The sequence below is a fragment of the Mustela putorius genome, unplaced genomic scaffold (assembly GCF_011764305.1).
Source record: "Mustela putorius furo isolate JIRA1106 unplaced genomic scaffold, ASM1176430v1.1 tig00003899_pilon_pilon_pilon, whole genome shotgun sequence".
Classification (NCBI taxonomy): Eukaryota; Metazoa; Chordata; class Mammalia; order Carnivora; family Mustelidae; genus Mustela; species Mustela putorius.
In genome coordinates this window covers 16,854,509-16,875,489 of record NW_025422048.1, presented here as the reverse complement: position 1 = coordinate 16,875,489, position 20,981 = coordinate 16,854,509, and the positions used below count along the sequence as shown (strand labels likewise).

Below are 20,981 nucleotides of genomic sequence, written 5' to 3'. Positions count from 1 at the left end.
CCTGGTCTAGTCCAATGATTACATTTCAGTTAATCAAGTCCAGTACTAATGCTAAAGAACTTCCACAAATAGAGGAAGCATCATAAATATCCTGGTTCATTTTACCATTTTTGTTTTCCTTCCTCTCCTAATGCAACCCAATGGAATCAGAGTCTGCCATTGCTAGTTAGATCTTGAGGTTATGTTAACTCATTCAGACCACTAGGGGACTATTTAGAGAGTGCATACTATCTAGTCTTAAGTACACACACACAAACACACACACACGTACATGCATACACACACAGAGAGGAAAAAGAAGAAAACACATACAAAGGTTACAAGCAATATTTTTCTGAGTGATATGATTAGGAGTCATATGCTGGAACCTTTTTTATATGAATCATAATTACATAAAAGCACAGAAAAGCATTTTTTAATAAAGTATATGTACCAGATATGTCACCGTCAATGCCGCAGAGCAAAGAAAGATATTCTACCTCATCTACAATGATGCTGACAAACATACAACCGAGAATAACAGAAATAATGGCTGCCCTGCATTTGATTCCTACAGACCCATACAGAGTTGAGCTCTTCACAGCCCTCTTCTGAATTAACCCTGCTGAATTAATGGCTCGGAGAGAACTGACTTGCTCTGCGGTCACAAAGAGAGAGCTTAGCAGATCTGGGACTTTGACTCCAGTCCCCCCAAAGCCCAAGCACACGTCTGTCACACTACACTCCTCTCTGCATGCCTCCTAGGCATCTTGCTCTTTCGAGAGGTTAAGGCTGAGATGCTACAAGGCTAGCCAGGGAGGCCAGCAAGACTGGTTCTGGTAGGCAATTATTAATGTTCAAATTTTAATTTAATTTAGAAAAAGATATGTGCTGATTTACCTAACTCCCTCACCTGACCTTCTCTTTGATCAAGAGCCATGTCTGCTGGGGAATTCATACAGGCAATCTCCTCCAAGAACCTCTACCCTCTAGTTGGAATTAATCTTCTCCAACCTCACACTCCCATACAGAGGCGGGTTTCATGGGAAGCTATTGAAACCTAAGCTTTAGGGACCCACACTTGTGATCCTCCGTCTGGAAGAGCCAGGGGCATTTTGTAGCTTTTATTTTGTCTTCGTTTTCTTAAAGAGGGCCCCCAGATTGTATAAGCTTTGGGCCCCACAAAACCTAAATCTACCCTTACTCCCCATGGAAGACTGGGGAGTGCTAAATGTTTCTCACAGCATTTCTCTTAGGATGCCTTGTACCTGAGTTATTCGTGTATAAAAATCTTGGTTTCTAAAAGTTGAAGGTAAGCAGGAAATGTTTTTTATCTTTGAATCCCCCACAACGCCTGCCTCCAGACATGCTAGGTCCTTGCTCAGCAAATGTTTTCTAATTAAGTACAACAGAATCCCCTTGCACGAAAGCAAGCTAGAATTGGAAAGGTTGCCCATGACCATGAAACAAAATACACAGAGGCAATATATAATATATAATATATGGTGGTTAAGGGCCCAGTTTCCGGAGCTGGCCTTCCCAGGTTCCCAGTTGCCACCTCTGCCATTTGTTGGCTGACCTTAGACAAGTCACTTTGTCTCTTGAAAGCCCCACTTCCTCCAGGTGAAGTGAGGCTAATAATAGTATCAACCTCAGATGGCTGCCATGAGGTTTCAATGAGATGATGCCAGTAGAACACTTTCGAAGAGGAGACTTTCCATTTGATTCCCACCAACTCAGCACATGTTGGGAGAGGAGCCTTGATTCTAAGCCCAAGCCCTCAACTTCCTTCTCTCCACAGTCACCCCACTTGTCCTACCTATCCCCACCCAGACTCACTCAAACCCAGCCCAAATGACTCCAGAGCCTGCCTTCTTAATCATCACACTCTGGAGCTGGACGGGGAACCAAAGGAAGAGTCCAAAGGCCTGGCACTTTGTTCCACCTTTGCTGGTAGTCTAGGTGGGAGCTGATGGAGCCTGGAACTCAAATCAGAGACGAGGCCAGCGGGCATCAGTGTGAGACCGCTGAGACCCAGAGAGGGCAGAGGGGAATGGGGTGGAGGAAGAAGATGCAAGGGAATGTGAAGCGAGAAACAAGACCTGGTGCCTGACTGGAAACCGGGATGAGGAAGAAGGAGGGGTGTGGGGCCACAACTCAGCCCCTGGAGGCCTCTCACAGTCAACAGAGGCAAAGGTGTTTTTAATTTCTACATTACTGCTTCCAGCTTAAAGGAAAATCATTTCTACCTCCACTCTACTGACAGGAGAATTCAAACCTCTCAAACATATGCTTCATTATACCGATATCAGGTACTGTGACTCAGTGAGACAGAAAGAGGAGGAGGAACATATGTTTTCAGAAAGTAAACAAATCCCAGTGGGGGCGGGGAAGGGTAGGGAGTAATCACGAGAGGCAAAAGTGGTTATTTTTCCTGGAAGCTTCTCGAGGACAGGGACAATGTCCTTTAATTTGCTTCGTTGGGCCCACTAGTGAGAAAGTGGGCAGGAGCATGGCAGCCGTGGGGAGTGTGTCCAGAGCCCTGTTGAATGGAGGGGCATGGGCTGCGGTAAAGAGTTAATCTGTATAATCTCCTCACCTCATGTTGGCCGCAGAACAGTCTCCATCCGCACACTGAGTCATTTTTCTAAGCTCTTTTTATTAAAAAGAGTTTTTCAGCCTAATGACTGACTTTTCTAAATCAATAAGGGGGCACAGTAAAGGTTTATAACTCCCCCAGCTTCTGGCTCTGCAAGAGCCACAGAATTTTGAAACCCACTTGAATCCGAAAGTTCTAAGTATGAAATGAAAATGACTTTAAACACCCAGTTTCTAATTGTTTGTCCCATAGCACTAATAATTAAAGAATCGCATTTTTTAAAACTTTGTAACCAAAGTTAACTATCTCTTTGAGTCAGCGCCATGAAAGTACACTAATTAAAGCCAGCATCTTCTGAGCTCTGATGAGAAATTCACCCTTTTATAATGGGATTACTAGAGCTTTGCTGTACAGATGAGTGGTTTGATTAATAATTTACATTTTTGAGGCTATATAACCTGACTCATGGTCATGGCTTGCGTTCCTAAAATTCTTCTATCCAGTTTAATGTTATTACATTTTTCTCTGGCAAATGAATTAAGTTCTGATTAGACATCAGTGTAATTATTCTCTCCCCTACATTATTTTCAAGGAAGCAAGGGTTGTGACAGGATGGCCAGTGGTCAGAGTCAGGGACTCGCTGGAGCTCGGCCTGCACACAGCTGGAGCATGCGCAGGAGAGCTGTCAGACTAGTCAAGGGGAAAAATTGTGAAATGGAGAAAAATTGCTCAGTGCTAACTTAAAAACCCCCCGCAACATTATAAAAGCTAAATGAACAAATGATTGAATCTCAAAAACATGTTTATCAACATCCAAGCAATTATTTAGTCACATATTAACTGCGAAGGAAAAAAAAGCTTTGCCTGAACAGTTATTTCAAGCAGAAATGACTAGAGAAATTGCTCTGAGCTGATGGAAAAGGGTGTTCTACACAAGGTCAATTTTATTTAGGGGGAGTGGGAGAGACAGGAATCTGACAGGGAAAAAAAAAGTATAAGAACTGCCAAGAGCAGATGGAAATGGGAAACAAGGGAGTGAAGAAACAGCAGCACAGAAACCCTGTCCCCCTCTCACCACAGCCCCCCGCATGTGGAATTGTGTCGTCTCTGCCGTAGAAAAGAGGTAGGAGAAAACCATCCAGCCCCGCCATGATTCCACAGGCCAGACAATGCAACTAAAATATGGCCTGAATGTGACAAACCCCTCCCACTCTAGCTGCTTGTTTGTGTGTAAAATATTCCAGAGAGGGGCCAGAAGAGAAGCTTCAGGAGGCTGGGGAAGAAAGGCTAGCTCCTGGCGGTATTGACATTTTGAACAGCACAGTTTCACATCTATGAAGGTAAAAAACAGACCCCTTTCCCAAAGGCTACTTTACCTAAGTGCTCTCTCACCTGTGCACGGGATATCCACTGTAGGAGGCAAACGTGGGTGAATTGCATCATGGCCTCCAGCTTTACTGGGGCTCATGTCTGTAATGGACATGTGCCATTTATCTGGCATCTCCGGTGCTTTCGAGGTAATAGCTTTAGAGATAATAATGCTGGGACATGGAGCTTTACAGTTTTCAAGACACTTTCATATACACTACCTCTCCCCTAGGAGGTAAGCAGGACTGTAATTATCACCCCCATTTTGCAGATCACAAAACTGAGGCTAATGGAATTAAAGTAAGCCCCTGTATTCATAAAGCTTACCAAGACAGAACTAGAATTAGAACTGAGATGCTCTGACTCCAAGCCCAGTGTTTCTTCCATTGCCTTTCAGACACATACTCCCCCAAATATATTTTAGCTCCTTCAAATGAAAATGTGAAGGAAAAGAAAAATGGTGCCAGTAACTTGATCTTTCTTTATTGATTCGCAGCCGTCACTACAGACATGGGCTATTGCCCCTCCTATAATACAGGGGCTACTGAGGCACGTAGGTTATCCCCCTCTACTGAATGTCCTCTGGACTGCCCCACTCAGTGAGCCCCCAAGTCTACTTTCATGTTTTTCACCCTTCCTGGCACTCATAACTTCTTGCTGTTCATAGATACCTCCCTCTGGCATTCTTCCATAATCCCTCCACCTAACTCCTTAACCTACCGCCTGCTAGAAAACTAGAAAATCCAGCCTGTAAAAAGACCACACACAAATGTGGGACAGTAGTGGGTACTGAACGAACGAGGGCCTGAGAATTTCTCAGTGACCTCAGCAGGAGCTCTATAGCATTCCAGGAGCACAGGGATGTCTTCTGCTTAACCACTCTAGTTCTCCCCTCTGAAGAAGCTGAACTGGCTTCTTGCGGGTTAGGCAACTTCCAGAAAAGCTGAAGCGTGTTCTCCCTCAAAGTCAGGGGTACCTTGGGGAAGACTGGAATCATCCAAAATACAGAAAAATTTCCTAGGCCTATCCCCCCAAATACTCCCTGATGGGACACGTTTGACAGTTAGAATGCCATCCTGCAAGGAAAACAGAGCTCCAGGATTGAACGTGCAAAGGTGACAGAGAGAGGATAAAACATTAATTAGGAAGACCATGTCAGATGACGGCCCGGAAGAAGCCAAGGCATCAGTGAGTTTCCTCATCTGTAAAATGGAGATAATTACAGTAGGAACCTCAGAGAGCTGCTGGGAAAATCCAGCGAGAGAATTATGTAAAAGTAAGCATCATATAGCAGGCATTTAATAAATTGCCATTAGTAGTATTATCATAGTAATTATTATGAGGTAGGGGAGAAGAAAAAGAGACAAAAATCTTTTAGTGGAGTTTTTCAAAAAGAATTAATTAAGCAGAAACAAAAAACGATTGTGCTGCCCCATTTTACTAAGCACATCCGAGTAAATTAAATTTAGGAAACGAGGCAATGCAAAGATTGAAAATAAAGAACAACTTTTTTTTTAATGCTTCAATCATTATCAAAACAACATTAGCAAGAGAGCACTCCAACCGCTGTAGCGAAGGGCCCCAGGCTCATTTATGAGGGCAAAGGCTTCTTGCAAACGAAGACATAAAATCCAAATTGAGGCAGTAAGGATTGCTCGTGGAACTGTGCACATATTTGCAGAAAGCATTCGCTGCTTAAATACCCCCAGTGTGGACGAGTGAGGGAATCCTAAAGAGATTGTGGATCTAGGCCAATATCAAGATGAGCTTTCTTCAACTTCATGTGGTGGGGAAAATAGCTTGCATCAAATTTCATAGGACTGAATTATTGGAGCAAGGATTTGGTCTACCGGAATCTTGGGGAGGGAGTGTATTTTATGGAAGAAACAACTGGGCCCTCCCAATTCCAGCTCGTCAGAATAATAAGTAATCATAAGGGGGACAAAAGTGGCTCCTCTCTTTTTTTTAGCCATCAATAATACATCAGCTTGCCTCGGTCCCTGATTTTCGTCTTGTCCCTCCCAATGTTCGTTACAGAAAGAATTTGGGGGCGATGTTTCTACAAACATGGCATAATTGCCTTGAGGTCTGGGACCATGGTTTCTTTTTTCTTATGGGGTATATTTGCTCTAAATGGGAAGTAGGGAAAGAATAAGGGAATGAAACAAGAGAAAGAATTGAGTCCATATGGTGATGAGGTAGAAGGCCCCAGCCATGAGTTCAGACATCACTGAGTTGTCTCCATGTTCCTTTGCCAGACCTGTCCTCCTATGTTCACAACTGGAGAAATAATACATATTTGTGTGTGTACATGTGTGTGTGTGAGAAAAAGAGAGAAAAGATACAAGTAGTAGGTGCTACCCTCCCCCCTTTCCAGCCTCTGTCCACATGACTAGTGTCCAACCTCCACGCTAAGCCAATCAAAATCTGGTCAGAACTTCCTTTCTCTCCTCATCTCGTGCCTAGAAAACACAATATGCAAAATGGAAGACTGGAAAAAAAGATGGAGGACTGGGCAGAGACAGAAGGGCTGACACCCAAGGCCCTCAGAGGTCAGCCATTACCGCTACTCCACACAGTGGACTACCAGGGGTGCTCGTTCTCCCGCCCGCCTCCAGCAGGCCCACGGCTGTCAGGTAACACCAGTGGGCCTGGTTATTCTGCGAATGAAACCACTCACACTCCATTTTGAAAAGCCCCTGAACACCCCCAAAGAGTCAGATTCAGCTCTTGCCTTCGACAAAATTCTCTTGTCCCATCACTTTTTACCACCCCACTTTCATTCAGCAGCTCAGCTCCAAAACCAATCTAAGAAGTACATGAATGGCACATGTATTTTTAAAACCAGCTTCAATTATTCATTTGATCGCCAAATTGTTAGTCTCCACAAACTCTTCACAAGAGTCTGACGGCATATGTAAGTGAACAAATACCTCACGCTTCTATACTGTATTTCATATAATCAACCCAACATCCCCTGAGGCTTTGACCCAGGGAACTATCATGAATGTAGGCTTTATTAGCTAATTGGAATAATTTTCTTAGCTAATTCTAAGATTTTCCTTGCAATACACAAAATAAGCTATAATCAACCTACCTTACAATTCAAAGAGGTTAATCCTTAACAAGGTGCCAGAAACCTACAAATTTGGAACGTCAGGTCATCAGAAGAGACTTTTCTATCTAAACTCCAATTCTCTGTAGAGCAAGAAAAAGGGAGCTGGCGTCCTGTGCTTCAGGGAAGACAGAAGCAAGCCCCAATATCTGTAATTAATTTCCCCTCCCAAGAGGCAGCATACCGAGGTAGTTAAAAATATAGGCTCTAAGAGCAAGGCCGCCTGGGTTCAAATCTTGATTTCCCCCCATTAATTAGTTGTGTGGCCTCAGGAAAATTACTTAACCATTCTGTGCCTTGGCTTTTCATCCCTTACATGGGGATGCTGATAGTAAGACCTATTTCCTAGGGTTATTGCGAAGACTAAAGGAACAAATACACAGAGAGCATGTCGTCAACATTCCTAGCTGGGTCTTTGAATTGAAGGAGGTATTCTCCATCCTGCTGGGTTGGTCCTACTGGTCAGTGAGGAGAAATGGAATTTCTGACCCATCCTGGCAATGCCACCACAGGTCCCTTTATAGTCACACACAGGTGTAGTAAAGATGGAGACTCACAAAGAAAGAAGAGGTGGTCCACTCACACAAATGAGAAAACATAGTGCCTTTGAGCCAAGCTCCAGATCTCTCTGGAAACGGTCCCCGTGGTCAGAAGGAGTTCAGGCATGTTCCACAACCATCTAACCCACGCCTGGAGAAAACTGGTATTTAAGTAACCTCTTTTGTTGTTTTTTTTTTTTTTTAAACTGGTCTTCAGGGCTTGTTGAGAGAAGATATCATTTACTCTTTCTGTAGGGATTTGTAGCCATCGCACACAGGTAAACAGAATGTCCTTGGACAATGACTTTGGACAATGCCTGCCTCTCCAAAGAGTGAAACGCAGTGTCTCTAAAAGCTGTGCTTTTCCTGAAACAGAATCTCTCACTGGGAGATTTCTCTGTCAAGTGTTAACGCTGGCATGGTCATTTATAAATTAGACTTAGCATCTGAAAGCCCAGCGCCCAGAGAATGATGCCAAGGGGCACACGTCTAAAATGATCCCCAGCACTCACCTTGGAAAACTGCGGCGTTCTGGATGATCAAGAACTTGAGCTCCATACTTGCAGATTGAAGCAGCTGTTCCATGTTCAAGCGCGCGGTCAGTTGGTACTTTTCTTCCATCTTTCTGGAGCAGCACGTTGGACCCTTGGGGAGACATACTTGCAGATCTGATCCTGAAACAAACAAGGGTTTCACGTTTCAGTAAGCAGAATGTCACACACACATACACACACACACACACATACACGAAGTGAATAAGGCAAGACAATGCATTTTTAAAAATACAGTAAAATCTTGATTATTCAAAATTAGTGTTTATCTTAACAAATCCCTGCTTTCTCCCAATTATCTTTATGACTGATTCTTTTTGAATAACCATTAGAATTAATTGCCTAGGTTTGACTCATAAATTCTGCACAAACCAATTTATAGCACCAAGTAGACGTCATTGAACACCGATATTTAATTTGTCCATTAAAAGATTAATCTTCACTCCTACAATTTATTTTTCTTGATTATAATTTATGAATGAGAGCACAACCAAGAGGCAATTGTCAAAATTCCAGTTATGATTTCCTAATGAAATGTATGTCTGCCACCCCGGTGTGGCTTTTTGGGATAAATGATTAAAACATCAATATCTTATCAAAGCTTTGCTGTTGTTAACTAAAGGTCTGGGGTAAGATTCACAGAGGAAATATCCAAAGGACAACATCAACATTTTGACAATCACCAAAATCCCTTACAACGACAACATTCTAGCGCTATTCAAATATCAACCTCTGAACTCCTAAGTCACTTCCTTGCATCTCGCTTATGATGCATGGTATCTTTTTATTTCTGCAACTCCATAAAAAGTTGTCGAATTAAGAATCTCCTCGCTTATTCCAAAATTAGGGAATCAGAACGTCTTCTCAGTCCTCATCCAATGTGACCTTTGGTGGCATCCCTCCCAGTCGACCAGTTTCTTCTTCTTTTTTTTTTTTTTTTAAGATTTTATTTATTTATCAGAGGGGTGGGGGAGAGAGCGAGCACAGGCAGACAGAATGGCAGGCAGAGGCAGAGGGAGAAGCAGGCTCCCTGCTGAGCAAGGAGCCCGATGTGGGACTCGATCCCAGGACGCCAGGATCGTGACCTGAGCCGAAGGCAGCTGCTTAACCAACTGACCACCCAGGCGTCCCTTGACCAGTTTCTTCTTAAAAGGCTCCCCTCCTCCCTTGTTATAGTGAACCTACCCCTGCCCCCCCCCAACACACATACCCCTACTGCTATGGCTACTCTTATCTGCTTTTCCTCCTCTTCTGCCCGTCACGTTAACATTACTGACCCTCTCTGTGTTCTACGTCTCCCCCCACACATGATCTCATCTCATCTATGGGGCTGCTGAACTCCCTAACCCAGCCCTCACCTCTCTTCTGAGCTCGAAAACTTCCTATCTGCAACCTCTCCATGAGCATCTCAAATTCAGCCTACTCCAAACTGAACTCTATGTAACTAACACACACACACACACACACACACACACACATACAGTTCCATCTCTTGTGTTCTATATCTCAGTTAATAAAGATCATCTGCCAAGTATCCCAATGACTGAAACCTTTGTCATTCTCAGCTCTCCCCTGGGGACGCAAGGCATTTCTGCTCCGGTGGAGGTCTTCACAGCATATAAATGAAAATTCAAGCCAGGGGCGTAGATGAAAGTCATTCAACAAATATTTTATTGGGCATCTACCATGTGCCAAGCACCCTGGATATAACAGATATATACAGACATGCATATATAGTTTGTATATATGTTGGGTATATGTATAGTTTGTGTATATATTGACACACACAGCCAAGTAGTGATGAGTACTCCAGAGAAAATAGAACTACGGAAGGACAGCAAAACAAGTTGTGGTATATACATACAGTGGATTATGACTCGGCCATACAAAGGAATAAACTATCGATCCATGCTACCACGGCAACGGGCCCCCAAAACATTATGCAAAGCCACAAAAGCCGCATCACAAAAACCCTACATACTCTACGGTTCCATTTATACAAAAGTCTCCCAAATGAGAATTAACCAGTAGTGACGGAAAGCAGTTCAGTGGTTGTTGGGGAGGGGACACAGGGCAGGGACGGGGCCAGAGTCAGGAAGTTTGGCAGAGCGATGGATAGATTCATAATTTTGGCTGCAGTGATTGTCTCCTAGCTATATGCATGTGTCAAAATTATCAAATTATACCCTTAAAATATGTACTTTATTGTATGTTAATCGTACCTCAATAAAACTGTTCTTTTTTCTTTTTCTTTTTTTTTTTAAAGATTTTATTTATTTATTTGACAGAGAGAGATCACAAGTAGGCAGAGAGGCAGGCAGAGAGAGAGGTGGAAGCAGGCTCCCTGCTGAGCAGAGAGCCCGATGCGGGGCTCGATCCCAGGACCCTGAGATCATGACCTGAGCCGAAGGCAGTGGCTTAACCCACTGAGCCACCCAGGCGCCCCTCTTTTTTCTGTTTAAAAACCAAAGTCAGGGAGGTAGGGTAGATGGTAGTGGCAGCAACAATTCTATTTAATAGGATCGTCAGGAAAGGCTTATTTCATAAGGTATCATCTAAAGAGAGACGAAGGAAATGATGAGGCATTCCCTGGTTTTGTATCTTCTGCCAATACTAGCAAATATTAAGTCCAATCTCCCTCCTCTTCTGTAACTCCCACTGTACTCAGACTTTTCCTCCAACCAGCATTTGTCGAGATCCTTCTGTGGTGAGCATGCGCATCTCAGACCTCCTACTGTGCTGCATGCAACTAACTGATGGTCCCAGCTGCTGCGCTCTGAACTCACTGCCATGTTGTATCTGGGCCACCATCCCCAGGGCCTGCCCCAGCCGATGTCGGAGCATAACAAAGATGCTAAGTTCTGTGAGCATGGGCCTGGCTGACGGGGATTTGGGCTCAAGGACTCCCCATTGACCTTGACAAAACTTTCTGAAAACGTTACTGTGGTCAAAGATTCTTCCTACTCTACCTTCCTTCTTTTGAACCCTCCTCCACAGGGTCAGACCTACACCACAGTGTGAGGGTCCTTCCAGCATCCTTCAGCTCCCTGCTCCTTTTCCTTCACAAATGTTTTCCCTCAGAAACCCCTTCTACGTGTAGGGCCCTACTGGCATCAGCTTCTCAGAGGACTCAGTCGGACTCAAGGTCTGGGTGCCAAGCACTGTGCTACGTGGTGAAGGTCCCACGTTGAACAAGAGAGACATGGTCCTGACCCCAAAGAGCTCACTGTCTAAAGGGGTTGCCAGAAATAAATACCGAAGACATAGGAAATGAGTGCAATAAAGCAGCATAGTTAGTCAAGATGACAAAACATGTATATGAGGTAGAGGGGAAACTCTCCCAAAGTCCTGTGAGGTCTTTGGCAAAGCAAGGACCTGTAATAAACATCAAATCTTCCTGAAGGAAAGCATACGCAGACATTTTAGACAGCTTTGTAACAACTGAGATTTTAAAAAATGGGGTGGTGGGAGTGTGTGCAGGAAGAGACTAGTTAGTCCTAAGTGACCAGAAAATTTCTTTCTATTACAGCTTATTTCCCTAGGAATTCCAGTTAATCACGACCTTAATGTATGTGTCCAAGTTCTATTTTCTTAATTTAGGAATGAAATTCATCAAGTGTTGCCTCACATGACATCACCGTTGGGAGTCCAGGATATGGACTTCGAGCACTCCCCTTCCCCTTCCTCAAGGGAGCTGACAAAAGCAGTCAACGGAGAGCACAGATAATACATATCACCAAACCAAATCCAGCACTGCAATTTATAGCGCTGGATGGAAAGGTGATATTTAATGTGTCAAAATACAATTTGGGGTCTGGAGACACAGGGTTCAGATTTAACTCCTATAAATGTCAATCTCAGAGACAAGCCTTAAACTGATATTAAATACGGTCTAAGCTTAAAGGTTTTATGATTATCTTCTGAAAAAGAAAACAGAGCTAGTTCTAGCTCACTGTGTTCTTTCTACAGGAGGTTACAAAATATAATGCTATTCTAGGAATAGAAAGTGATGCGGTTTACTGGACCACGAAGGCAAAGAGTCCCCTTCGGGAAGAGTGGCTAATCTAGATTGAAACAAGGTTGGTTGGGACACACGTGTAGATAGGAAAATCCTATAGAGAAGATACTTGCCATGTACCAAGATCCTGTCCATTTGACAATGTTTTATCTACTTTCTTGATAAACTGATGCCTAAGTCATATGTGTTTAAAATAGCTGTATTTGAATACATTCATAAAATTCAATGTTAATAAAAAAAAAAAATCCTTTGTGTTTCTCAGTTTCCGCTGGTGAGGACTTCCCGTTTTCGGGAATGGTAGGGTTTATTCGGCAGCCTGGCTGCTGATAGTGTTCCAGCTCTAGCCAGCGGGAATCACAAAATAATGGGGCTCAAATCTTTCCTCTGTGAAGTGCCATGAGTTGTTAGGTCTCAGAAATAACAAATCACCACTCAGTGTACCTGCAGAAACCCAGGACCGCCTCTTTGAATCACTATGACACCAGTTTGGTTTGCCTTTGATGGGTAACTCATAGAGTAACTTAGAGATTGCATAGTGCGGCCCTTTCCCTGGCTTGGGCAGGTCTTATCATTGTAAAAATGCCCACTCCCTCAAGAATTCATTGAGTCAAACATCTTGAGAGAAACAAAATATCAAGTGAGAATTTATGGGAAAAGATCTCAAACATCATGAAGAAAGATGTAGGATAAGAAATGTACATAGAGTAACATCTACCTTCCCTCCCAGTTAACACTACCTGATCAATCAATAAACCAGTACAACTGATCTGGGGGCTAAGAGGTAGCTAGAGTATTTGAGGAAATAAACACATCTATAAGCTGAAACAAATTTCGAATTTCCAAGCCAGGAATACGGAAATATACGCCAAAGGGAAAAACATTTTAAGTACATTTCATATAACTCACAGGCCAGCACAAGAGAACATAAGGAACAAACTGGACCAGGAGAGCTAGACATGGCTAAATGAAATGGCAATAATGAAAAATGAACCATTTCAATGCAGGAACAGAGGCATAAAAGAAACAAAGCAGAACCAAAAGAAGTAAAGAAAGAATTTAGAGAGGAATCCTCATCAATGAAACAGAGAATTACTCTGGAAACCAAATCTCAAGTGGGATTCATAAAAAATAACCAAGTGCAAATGACTAAGGAGGTACACCAAGAACTGGTACATACTTGTATGAATGAAAGCAGAAAGGCCAATTCAAGAACTCAGACGCAACCTACAAAAGACACAATAAATAGCAGAGCATTCTGTAGGGATGTCAGGAACAAAAGAAGGTTAAGGGGAAATAACTCCTTTATTGGACAGAAAGGAAAAGTAATCATTGACCACACTCATCAGAGAGGTGCTCACATTTTTTTTTATATAAAAATGGAATTCAGCTAGGAAATGGGAATAGAGACAAGCAATATAGCCTGGGATGGAGATGAGGAGAAGGCTCAACAATTGACTATTCAAATGAGCCATAAAGGTTCAAGTCTTTGGAGCTTAATAACTTTGGATTCCCAGATGCTTAAAAAAAAAAAATTTTAACTGAAGTCATTACAGGGCTGCTAGTTCCCATTTATTTTGGAGGATTAAAAAGTACCTTCATACTATAATCTCCTCTCCCAGATTTTCCATTCCTGAAGAACAGAGAATGACACCCATCTCCTTGGGATGCCCTGTCTATCCCATTCAGCCCTGTGCATATAGTGTTGAATTAATGAGGGCCGCAGATTGAGAACGCTGGTAAAAACAAACAAACAAACAAACAAACAAAACCACCTTTGTGTCTCTCTGATCTAAAACAAGGGAGAGGAGACAGATGACCCTGAAAATTTTACATCTGTGCGCTTAACTTTGATCCTGGAAAAAATATCTTTAAATACCACAAAAATCAATTTCCAAACATCTTGGAGATACACAAATAGAGGTTTCACTTGAAGGAACTATAGAGTAATTTATTTCGAATTATTTTGAGGCAAGGTCTTCCTGGCACACTGGGTCCGAGTTTGGGTCTGACAGCTGAAAAGGGATATTTGGGTTATGGCCATAAATCCTCTAGAGGATTCTTGCCACATGGACCCATACTGGGCACCCTTATCATTGCTCCCCCTCCCAGAGGCTAGGCCACTGGGAGACCACAGCAGGCCCTTTCCTAATGTGTACTCTTGTTTCAAAGGATGGCTTAGCCTTGGCTACCCGTGGCCTTGCTTTCCTGACCTCCACCCATCCTTTGGGCCCAGTTCTTGTTCTTTTTTGACTCCATTCAAGAACTTGCAGCCACAGGCTCACACACTCACCCAGAGACCCCATTCCAAGCCTGAGCCTTGCCCCTAATTGGAAGAGGAGAGCGAACAATGTGCTATGGGTCTGTCTAAATACATCTGTTTATTGGATTTTATTCCAAATCAGCAAGTAGTAAATGGCCTGAAGGTCAGCATCGTGGCAGGCACCATGGGCAGGAAAAGATCAATCACGGTGTGCCCCTCCCCACTTTGTTGAGTTGCTTATAAATGTAGTCCTACCCCACCACTGGCTAACTATGCAAGCAAGGGTAGTCACTAAAATTCCACATGTCTTTCTGTCCTTAGCTCTAAAAGGGGATTATCAATAACCCTTACCTTATAGAGTCATTGCAAGGGTTGAATGTGATGATGCGGGTAAAGCTCTCACCTTCTTGGCACACCACGGGTTAAGTAACATTAAAATAAACAAATACAAAACTCACACAAAGAGACCAGACTTTCACACAAGAATAGCTAGAGAAGAGAAAAGGTGACAAAATACGCAATATCTTTTCTGAGGTGATGGAAAGAGTCTCTATTTTCTTTGGGGATAGGAGTTACACAGGTGTGTACATTTGTAAAAACTCATTAAATTCTTCACTCAACACGGGTATATTTGTTTGTAAATTATCTCAGTCAAGGTGATTTTTAAAATATGTCCTATGGACAACATTTGCTAGGTAAATGAATGCTCACCAGAGATTCTGGGAGCCAAACGGGACTTCTAGGGGAGGCGGGGCTTGAGCCAGATGGGAAGGATTTGGAAAAGCCCAGGGATACAATGGTTTGGCGGCAGCAGCGTACTAGGGCAAGACTAACCTGCCTGGAGAGAAGCTGGAATCTGGGGCACAGCTAGCTTCTCAGGGCAGAATGTGAGTTTGGACAGAAACCTGTGGGCTTGGCCCCATAGGCAGTAAAGGCCCACTGCTGCTTCTCGAACAAAAGCATAATGCGTGGAGGAGAGCTGCGTAGGCAGATGAGTCTTAAGCCTGAAATTGGGAATGGACTAAATAACCCCTCAAGGTCACTTCAAGCCTGCCAGTTCTCTAATTACCTTTATTGTGTTCTATACATTGGTTATTTTACTCAACTGCAATTTTACTAATGACTATAAATTGTCAAAAATCCCATTAAAAACACAATAAAGAACAGAAGAAATATTAATGTAGACCTCATTCCTTATACTTTCCTAAGAGCAAGATAAAACATATTCAAATAGCAACAGAAGAGGAGGAATCGTCAGGGCTCAGTAACAATGAAAATTGAAATCTTTTCTATATATATATATATATATATATGAATATGATGATTTGACACATTTCATTGCCAAGGTCCGCTTTGTGGCAGATTACTTTTTTTGCTAACAAAGGTACATTGTGCTAAAAAAATGATGTAATATCATCATTAAAGTAATATTAAGCAAAAGAATGAGTGATATCCCAAACTGGTTGCTTCGTGACTTGTAGGGAAAGTAAGAGATGCCTATTAAAATTATCCAAAGGATTAAGTGCAGGTTGCTCTACTAATGAACTAAAAAAACATACCAGGCACTTTTAAAAGATTTTTTTTAAACAGAGGACAAGTCAATTAGCCATCCAAAAATATTAACTAATTTCCTTAGCATATAATAGTGACTAACTATTAGAATGGTGCCTTTTCCCCTAATTAATCATTATCTAAATCAAATCTTACACGCTCATTAATTTCTCACTAATCAAGATAGGAATACAGATTAAAGAAATGACTGCATTCAAAACCAGTGTGGAAAGTGATGATTGCTGGTGGAAGAAATCATCTTTGGGAACCCAGCTGAAGGTTACCCTTCTGTTATTTAGCCTGAAAGAACATGACCTTGCAGAGGGCACACCTGGGTATCATGAGCTCTGACTTTAAATCAGAGATCATGCCTGGGGCCACCACAGGCTGTCTCTGTAAAAGGCAGGCCAAAGTGTCGCTACCACATTAGAGTACTGGGAGTTTAAAACAACCCTGGAGATAAGCCATTCTCTAAGCCTGAGAATTAAAGAATGAATTACCTTTATCTCCACTGCCAACTGTCGATTAAGTGCGTATCATTCCATGCCCGGTGAAGGTTGAATTCCTAGACTGCTACACTCCCCCACAAACGGGTTCTTTCTGGACCCCAATCCCAACCAGCAGTCAACATGTGCTCTGGGAATACAAATTCACTGATTACACTCAGCCTGCCAAAGTGGCGAATGATTCATTCATCCAACATTTACTGAATGCCTACTTTGGACCAGGGCCTATCCCCAACTCAAGGAGTACAATAAAGAACAGGACACAGTCCCCGTCAAGGAGAGGGACTTCCAAACTAACTAGAAACCTCTGGGTCATTCTAGACACCTTACTCGCCCTCATTCCCTGTAGCCAAATGCCACTAAATCCCACTAGCTCTACTTTGCAAATGTCCCTCATCACCCTGCCTCTTTTCCCTTGGACAGCTATAAGAGCCTCCACATGGGTCTTCCAGCCTCTGCCAGACTCTCCTCCACCTGAGCCCCAGAGAGATATGCTAAAGGACATATCTGATCCCATCATTCTCCTTCTTAAAAACCCTTCAAGAAAATGGAGCAAGGGGGCATCTGGGTGGCTCAGTCCATTAAGCATCTGACTCTTGATTTCAGCTCAGGTCACTACCTCAGGGTCTTGAGATCAAGCCCTGCATCAGGCTCCACACTTACCAGGGAGTCTGCTCAGGATTCTCTCTCCCTCTGCCCCTCCACACGCACTGCGCCCCAACTCACGTACTCTCAGAAAGGAGGAGAGGAGAGGAGCAAAAGAAGAGAGCCGGGGCACAGGGGTGTGTAAATGCGTGGCACGGCCGGGAACGGCCAAGGAACCTGGTAAGGCTACAGGGACAAGTGAGCTGTGCAGAGTGGCCGGAGCCCAGAGGAGCTCTGAGAGTCCTGCTACAAGAGGATGTCCACCTATCTGCGGTTCTTTTCTGTTTATCTTTACAATTTTTTTCCCCAGCTTTACTGAGATAGAATGGACTCCTGCTTATCTTTGGACTGGATTCTCACAGGATGGAGGGTTTATGGGAGCAGAAAGAGTTGTACTCCACAAGCTTTCTGTCCTCTGAATTCCCACAGTATCCTGCACCCTTTATGAAGACACTTATCACTCTAACTTGCATCACAGTTAAATCTGCATGGCTTATCGCCACCAGATTTAAGTTCCTTGACGCAAAGACCCCTGACTGACTCATCTTCATATCTCAAGGGCCCCGCTGAGGTTTGGGCTCGATGCCCTCCCCTTTGACTTGGAACCAATGCCAGAACTTCGGGAGAGTTCAGTTTTAAAGGAACTAGATCAGATTAACTGATGCTGCTACGGCAAATTCTAGAAGAATGGTATTCCAGGGAAAATGAAGGAAGAGTCCTCAGAGCCACCCCCCCTTTCTCTCTCTCTCTCTCTCTCTTTCTCTCTCTCTCTTTCACACACACACACACATTCTTTAGACTCGAGGAAAAGTCCTAATAAAAACAAAATTGGGTTGGAAAACAATGCCAGTTGGGATAAAAATCTTTTAGTTTAGAATTTTGCCAGAGGGACTCAACTAAGGCAATTTCCCTATCTCCCTGAGTCACTCTTTCACTAATTGTTATTCTATTCAGATAAGTAGCTGAGATCCCATCTTTCAGGAGATGTATAATTTTTATTTTTCAGATACAATCTTCAAATATGCAGACCTGAACTATAGCTGAGAATTTCAACACCCTAGGCTCGATTTGAGCGCCAGGCCCTTCCCCCTGTGTATGAAATCACACCAGGGGCAGGGGGAAGACCCCTTCCCTACCCAGACTAAGGTGTTCTTACCTGCTCTGCCACCAAATCAGCTGTGTGATTTACCCAAAGACCTTCTCAAATCCAGGCCCAGCTACTGTAGATCGATCGCTAGTCACTGAGCCCATTCTAGACTGGGCATTGGGAGGACACACCAAAAAAAAAAAAAAAAGTTTGCTTCTGCCTTTCTAGGAAGCCTTTGTCAATAGCACTTGGCTCTACATGAACATGGATATGGGGTCAAGGCCAATGACTCAGGCTTACAAAGCTTGACTCCATGTAATAACCGCATTCCTCTCTACATGGCCCTTTGTCTCCAGAGGCTAACTAATGGCAGAAGCTTCCTTATGGGATGGTACGTGGCGGCAAAGGGAGGACCTGCGAAATCAGACCAGTGGGGTGCGAAACCCCATTTAACACCGGTGTGATCATAGGCAAGTTACTTCCTCTCTGAGACTCCATTTCCATATCTGTAAAATGGGGACAAGATCACTTACCTCTTGACATGGTTCTGGGGATTAAATTAAATTTATTTCATGTGTCCCAAACACATGGCTCCATTTCTGGCCTCCCCATTTTGCTCATGTTATTCCTGTCCTTAGAGCGCCCTTTCCCAAGTTTCAGCTCTTCAAGCCTTCTCACCCATAAAAGTGTCTCTTTCATCATGTTTGCCTACCCTACCCCAGCTACCCTCCCCACCAAATAATCCCCAAGGGCTCACACTTTGGACCTCTAACACCACATTTTGCAATCTAGATGTTATAGCTATCAGTATACTCTTCGTATTCCAACTATTAAAGTGCACGTTTCTGGGGACAGGAACTGTATCTTGGCCATCCTTGTGTTCCCGGACATGGCCCAGTCCCGAGTATATGGTACATACTCCACAAAGGCTTGTTGGAGGAATGAACGATGACTCATCCTGGATTAATCAGGTGGGCCCTAAATTTGATGACTAGTGTCCTTACAAGAGACACACAGACAGGAGACATAGAGAAGTGAAGGCAGAGGCAGACGCTGGAGGAACACAGCCCCCAGGACAAGACAGGCCCGAAACCTCCAGAAGCCAGAAGAGGCAAGGAAGGATATCCTCCCCTAGAGCTCGTGTGGAGGGAGCATGGCCCTGCTGACACTTAGATTTTGAACTTCTGGCCTCCAGAACTGAAACGTCTGAAGGCACCAAATCTGAGGCAATTTGGTAGGGCAGCCCTGGGAAGCTAATGGCCCTACTCTCTCCCTCAATGCCGCCTACGAGTGTCTGCCTAGCAGTATCGAAATGTTTCCTCACGGCAGAGTTAGTGCTCTGGTTAGCCAGTTTCCTCAGGTTTTTGTCTGAAAGTGCAACACCCCTCAAGGCTGAAGAGTTTACTTGGGATTTTCATCCAACATGGGAAAGAAGAGAGTGGGCAGGCAACCCAAAACACCCGGATGGGGGTGAGGGGGAAATGTCAAAGAAGAAAGATTTTTTTCAAAAAGATAAAAGAGACTCAAGCCAAATTTTATCTAGGGTCAGCCCTAAGAAAGTCCCACTGACAGAGCCCAAATGTAACTTGAACAACAGTAGTCCCATGCTAGAAGAAGGAGAAGCGTTATAGAAGCAAAAATTCCTAATATTGCCTCCGTCCTTGGCCCATATTTCAGAAAGTCTGGTAAGGGGGGGTGCTCAGACTGTGGCTCAGTAGGTGAAGCGCCTGACTCTTGATTTTGGCTCAGGTCGTGATCTCAGGGTCATGAAATCGAGCCCTGCATTGGGCTCTGAGCTGGGGTGTGAAGCCTGCTTTGGATTCTCTCTCCTTCTGCCCCTCTCCACCCTGTGTGCTGACTCATTCTCTCTGAAATAAATAAAATCCTTAAAAAAAAAAAGTTGGGGGGGGTTTCCTCAGACCAATCCAAAGGCCTCATTCTCAGTGCTCGGCCGCCTCTGTTTTCTTCTGCTTCCCCAACCAGGCATATTTCAGATACACGAAGAATCATGTTCAAGCTCCTAGCAAGTAGTCACGAACAGAGCCAGGCAACAAGGGGAGATGCCGACCCAGCTGGGAGCCCAACTGGGAATGTGGCTGGTGTCTCCCTCCCAGTCTTGGGCCCTCGGGAAGATGCCGCTCAACCAGCTCCCAAGCCAATCTCTCCAACGCCCAATTGCCCTTCCTGTTAAGATGCCTCTCCCGGCTCTAATGGTTAACCTACATTTCAGTTTCAAGCCACTGCACCTTGTAATTACATTCTCAGCCCCTCTAAATAACCTGTGCCTCCTATTTTATCTTTCTTCTTTCCCGACGCGAGGAACCTGTGGAAGAGGGAGGGGGTTGCCTTGTTAGTGCGACACACGCACGGCACCTGAGCAAAAAGGCAAACCACAAGGAAACCAAACACTCTTGATCCTTGAGAAGCCTCGCTGTCACGCTTGTCCCTTTTCCTACCCTTCAGCAGATCCGAGCGTCTACACTGACGTGCTCTAGTGCTGTGGCATTCATGCCATCTTGGGGAATAGCTGTGTAAATGCTTTGGAGCATTCATGTTAGAACTGGAGACTCTGAAGGACTTGGAAGCACAGATTTTCCTCCTCCTCCCCCCACCCCACCCCTCATGTAATAGGAATCAAAATCCCCACTAATTGGCCCTCCTCCTGCATGTCACTGCAGTCTAGACTTGGTGGCAACCCCTTTCCGTGGAAGAGATTTAATGAAGGAGAAAGTGCATGGGAGGGATGCTGGCAAGCAAACCGTT

General features: G+C 43.9%; 1 protein-coding gene across 1 annotated transcript in view; it reads right to left on the bottom strand.

Moving 5' to 3' along the window:
- Nucleotides 1-20,981, bottom strand: part of GPC3 (glypican 3) — a 397,657-nt gene that overhangs the window by 358,370 nt on the left and 18,306 nt on the right. The window contains exon 2 of the mRNA XM_004778413.3: nt 8,113-8,274. Within this exon, the coding sequence (XP_004778470.1) occupies nt 8,113-8,274 (162 nt within the window). The remainder of the gene's footprint in view (nt 1-8,112; nt 8,275-20,981) is intronic.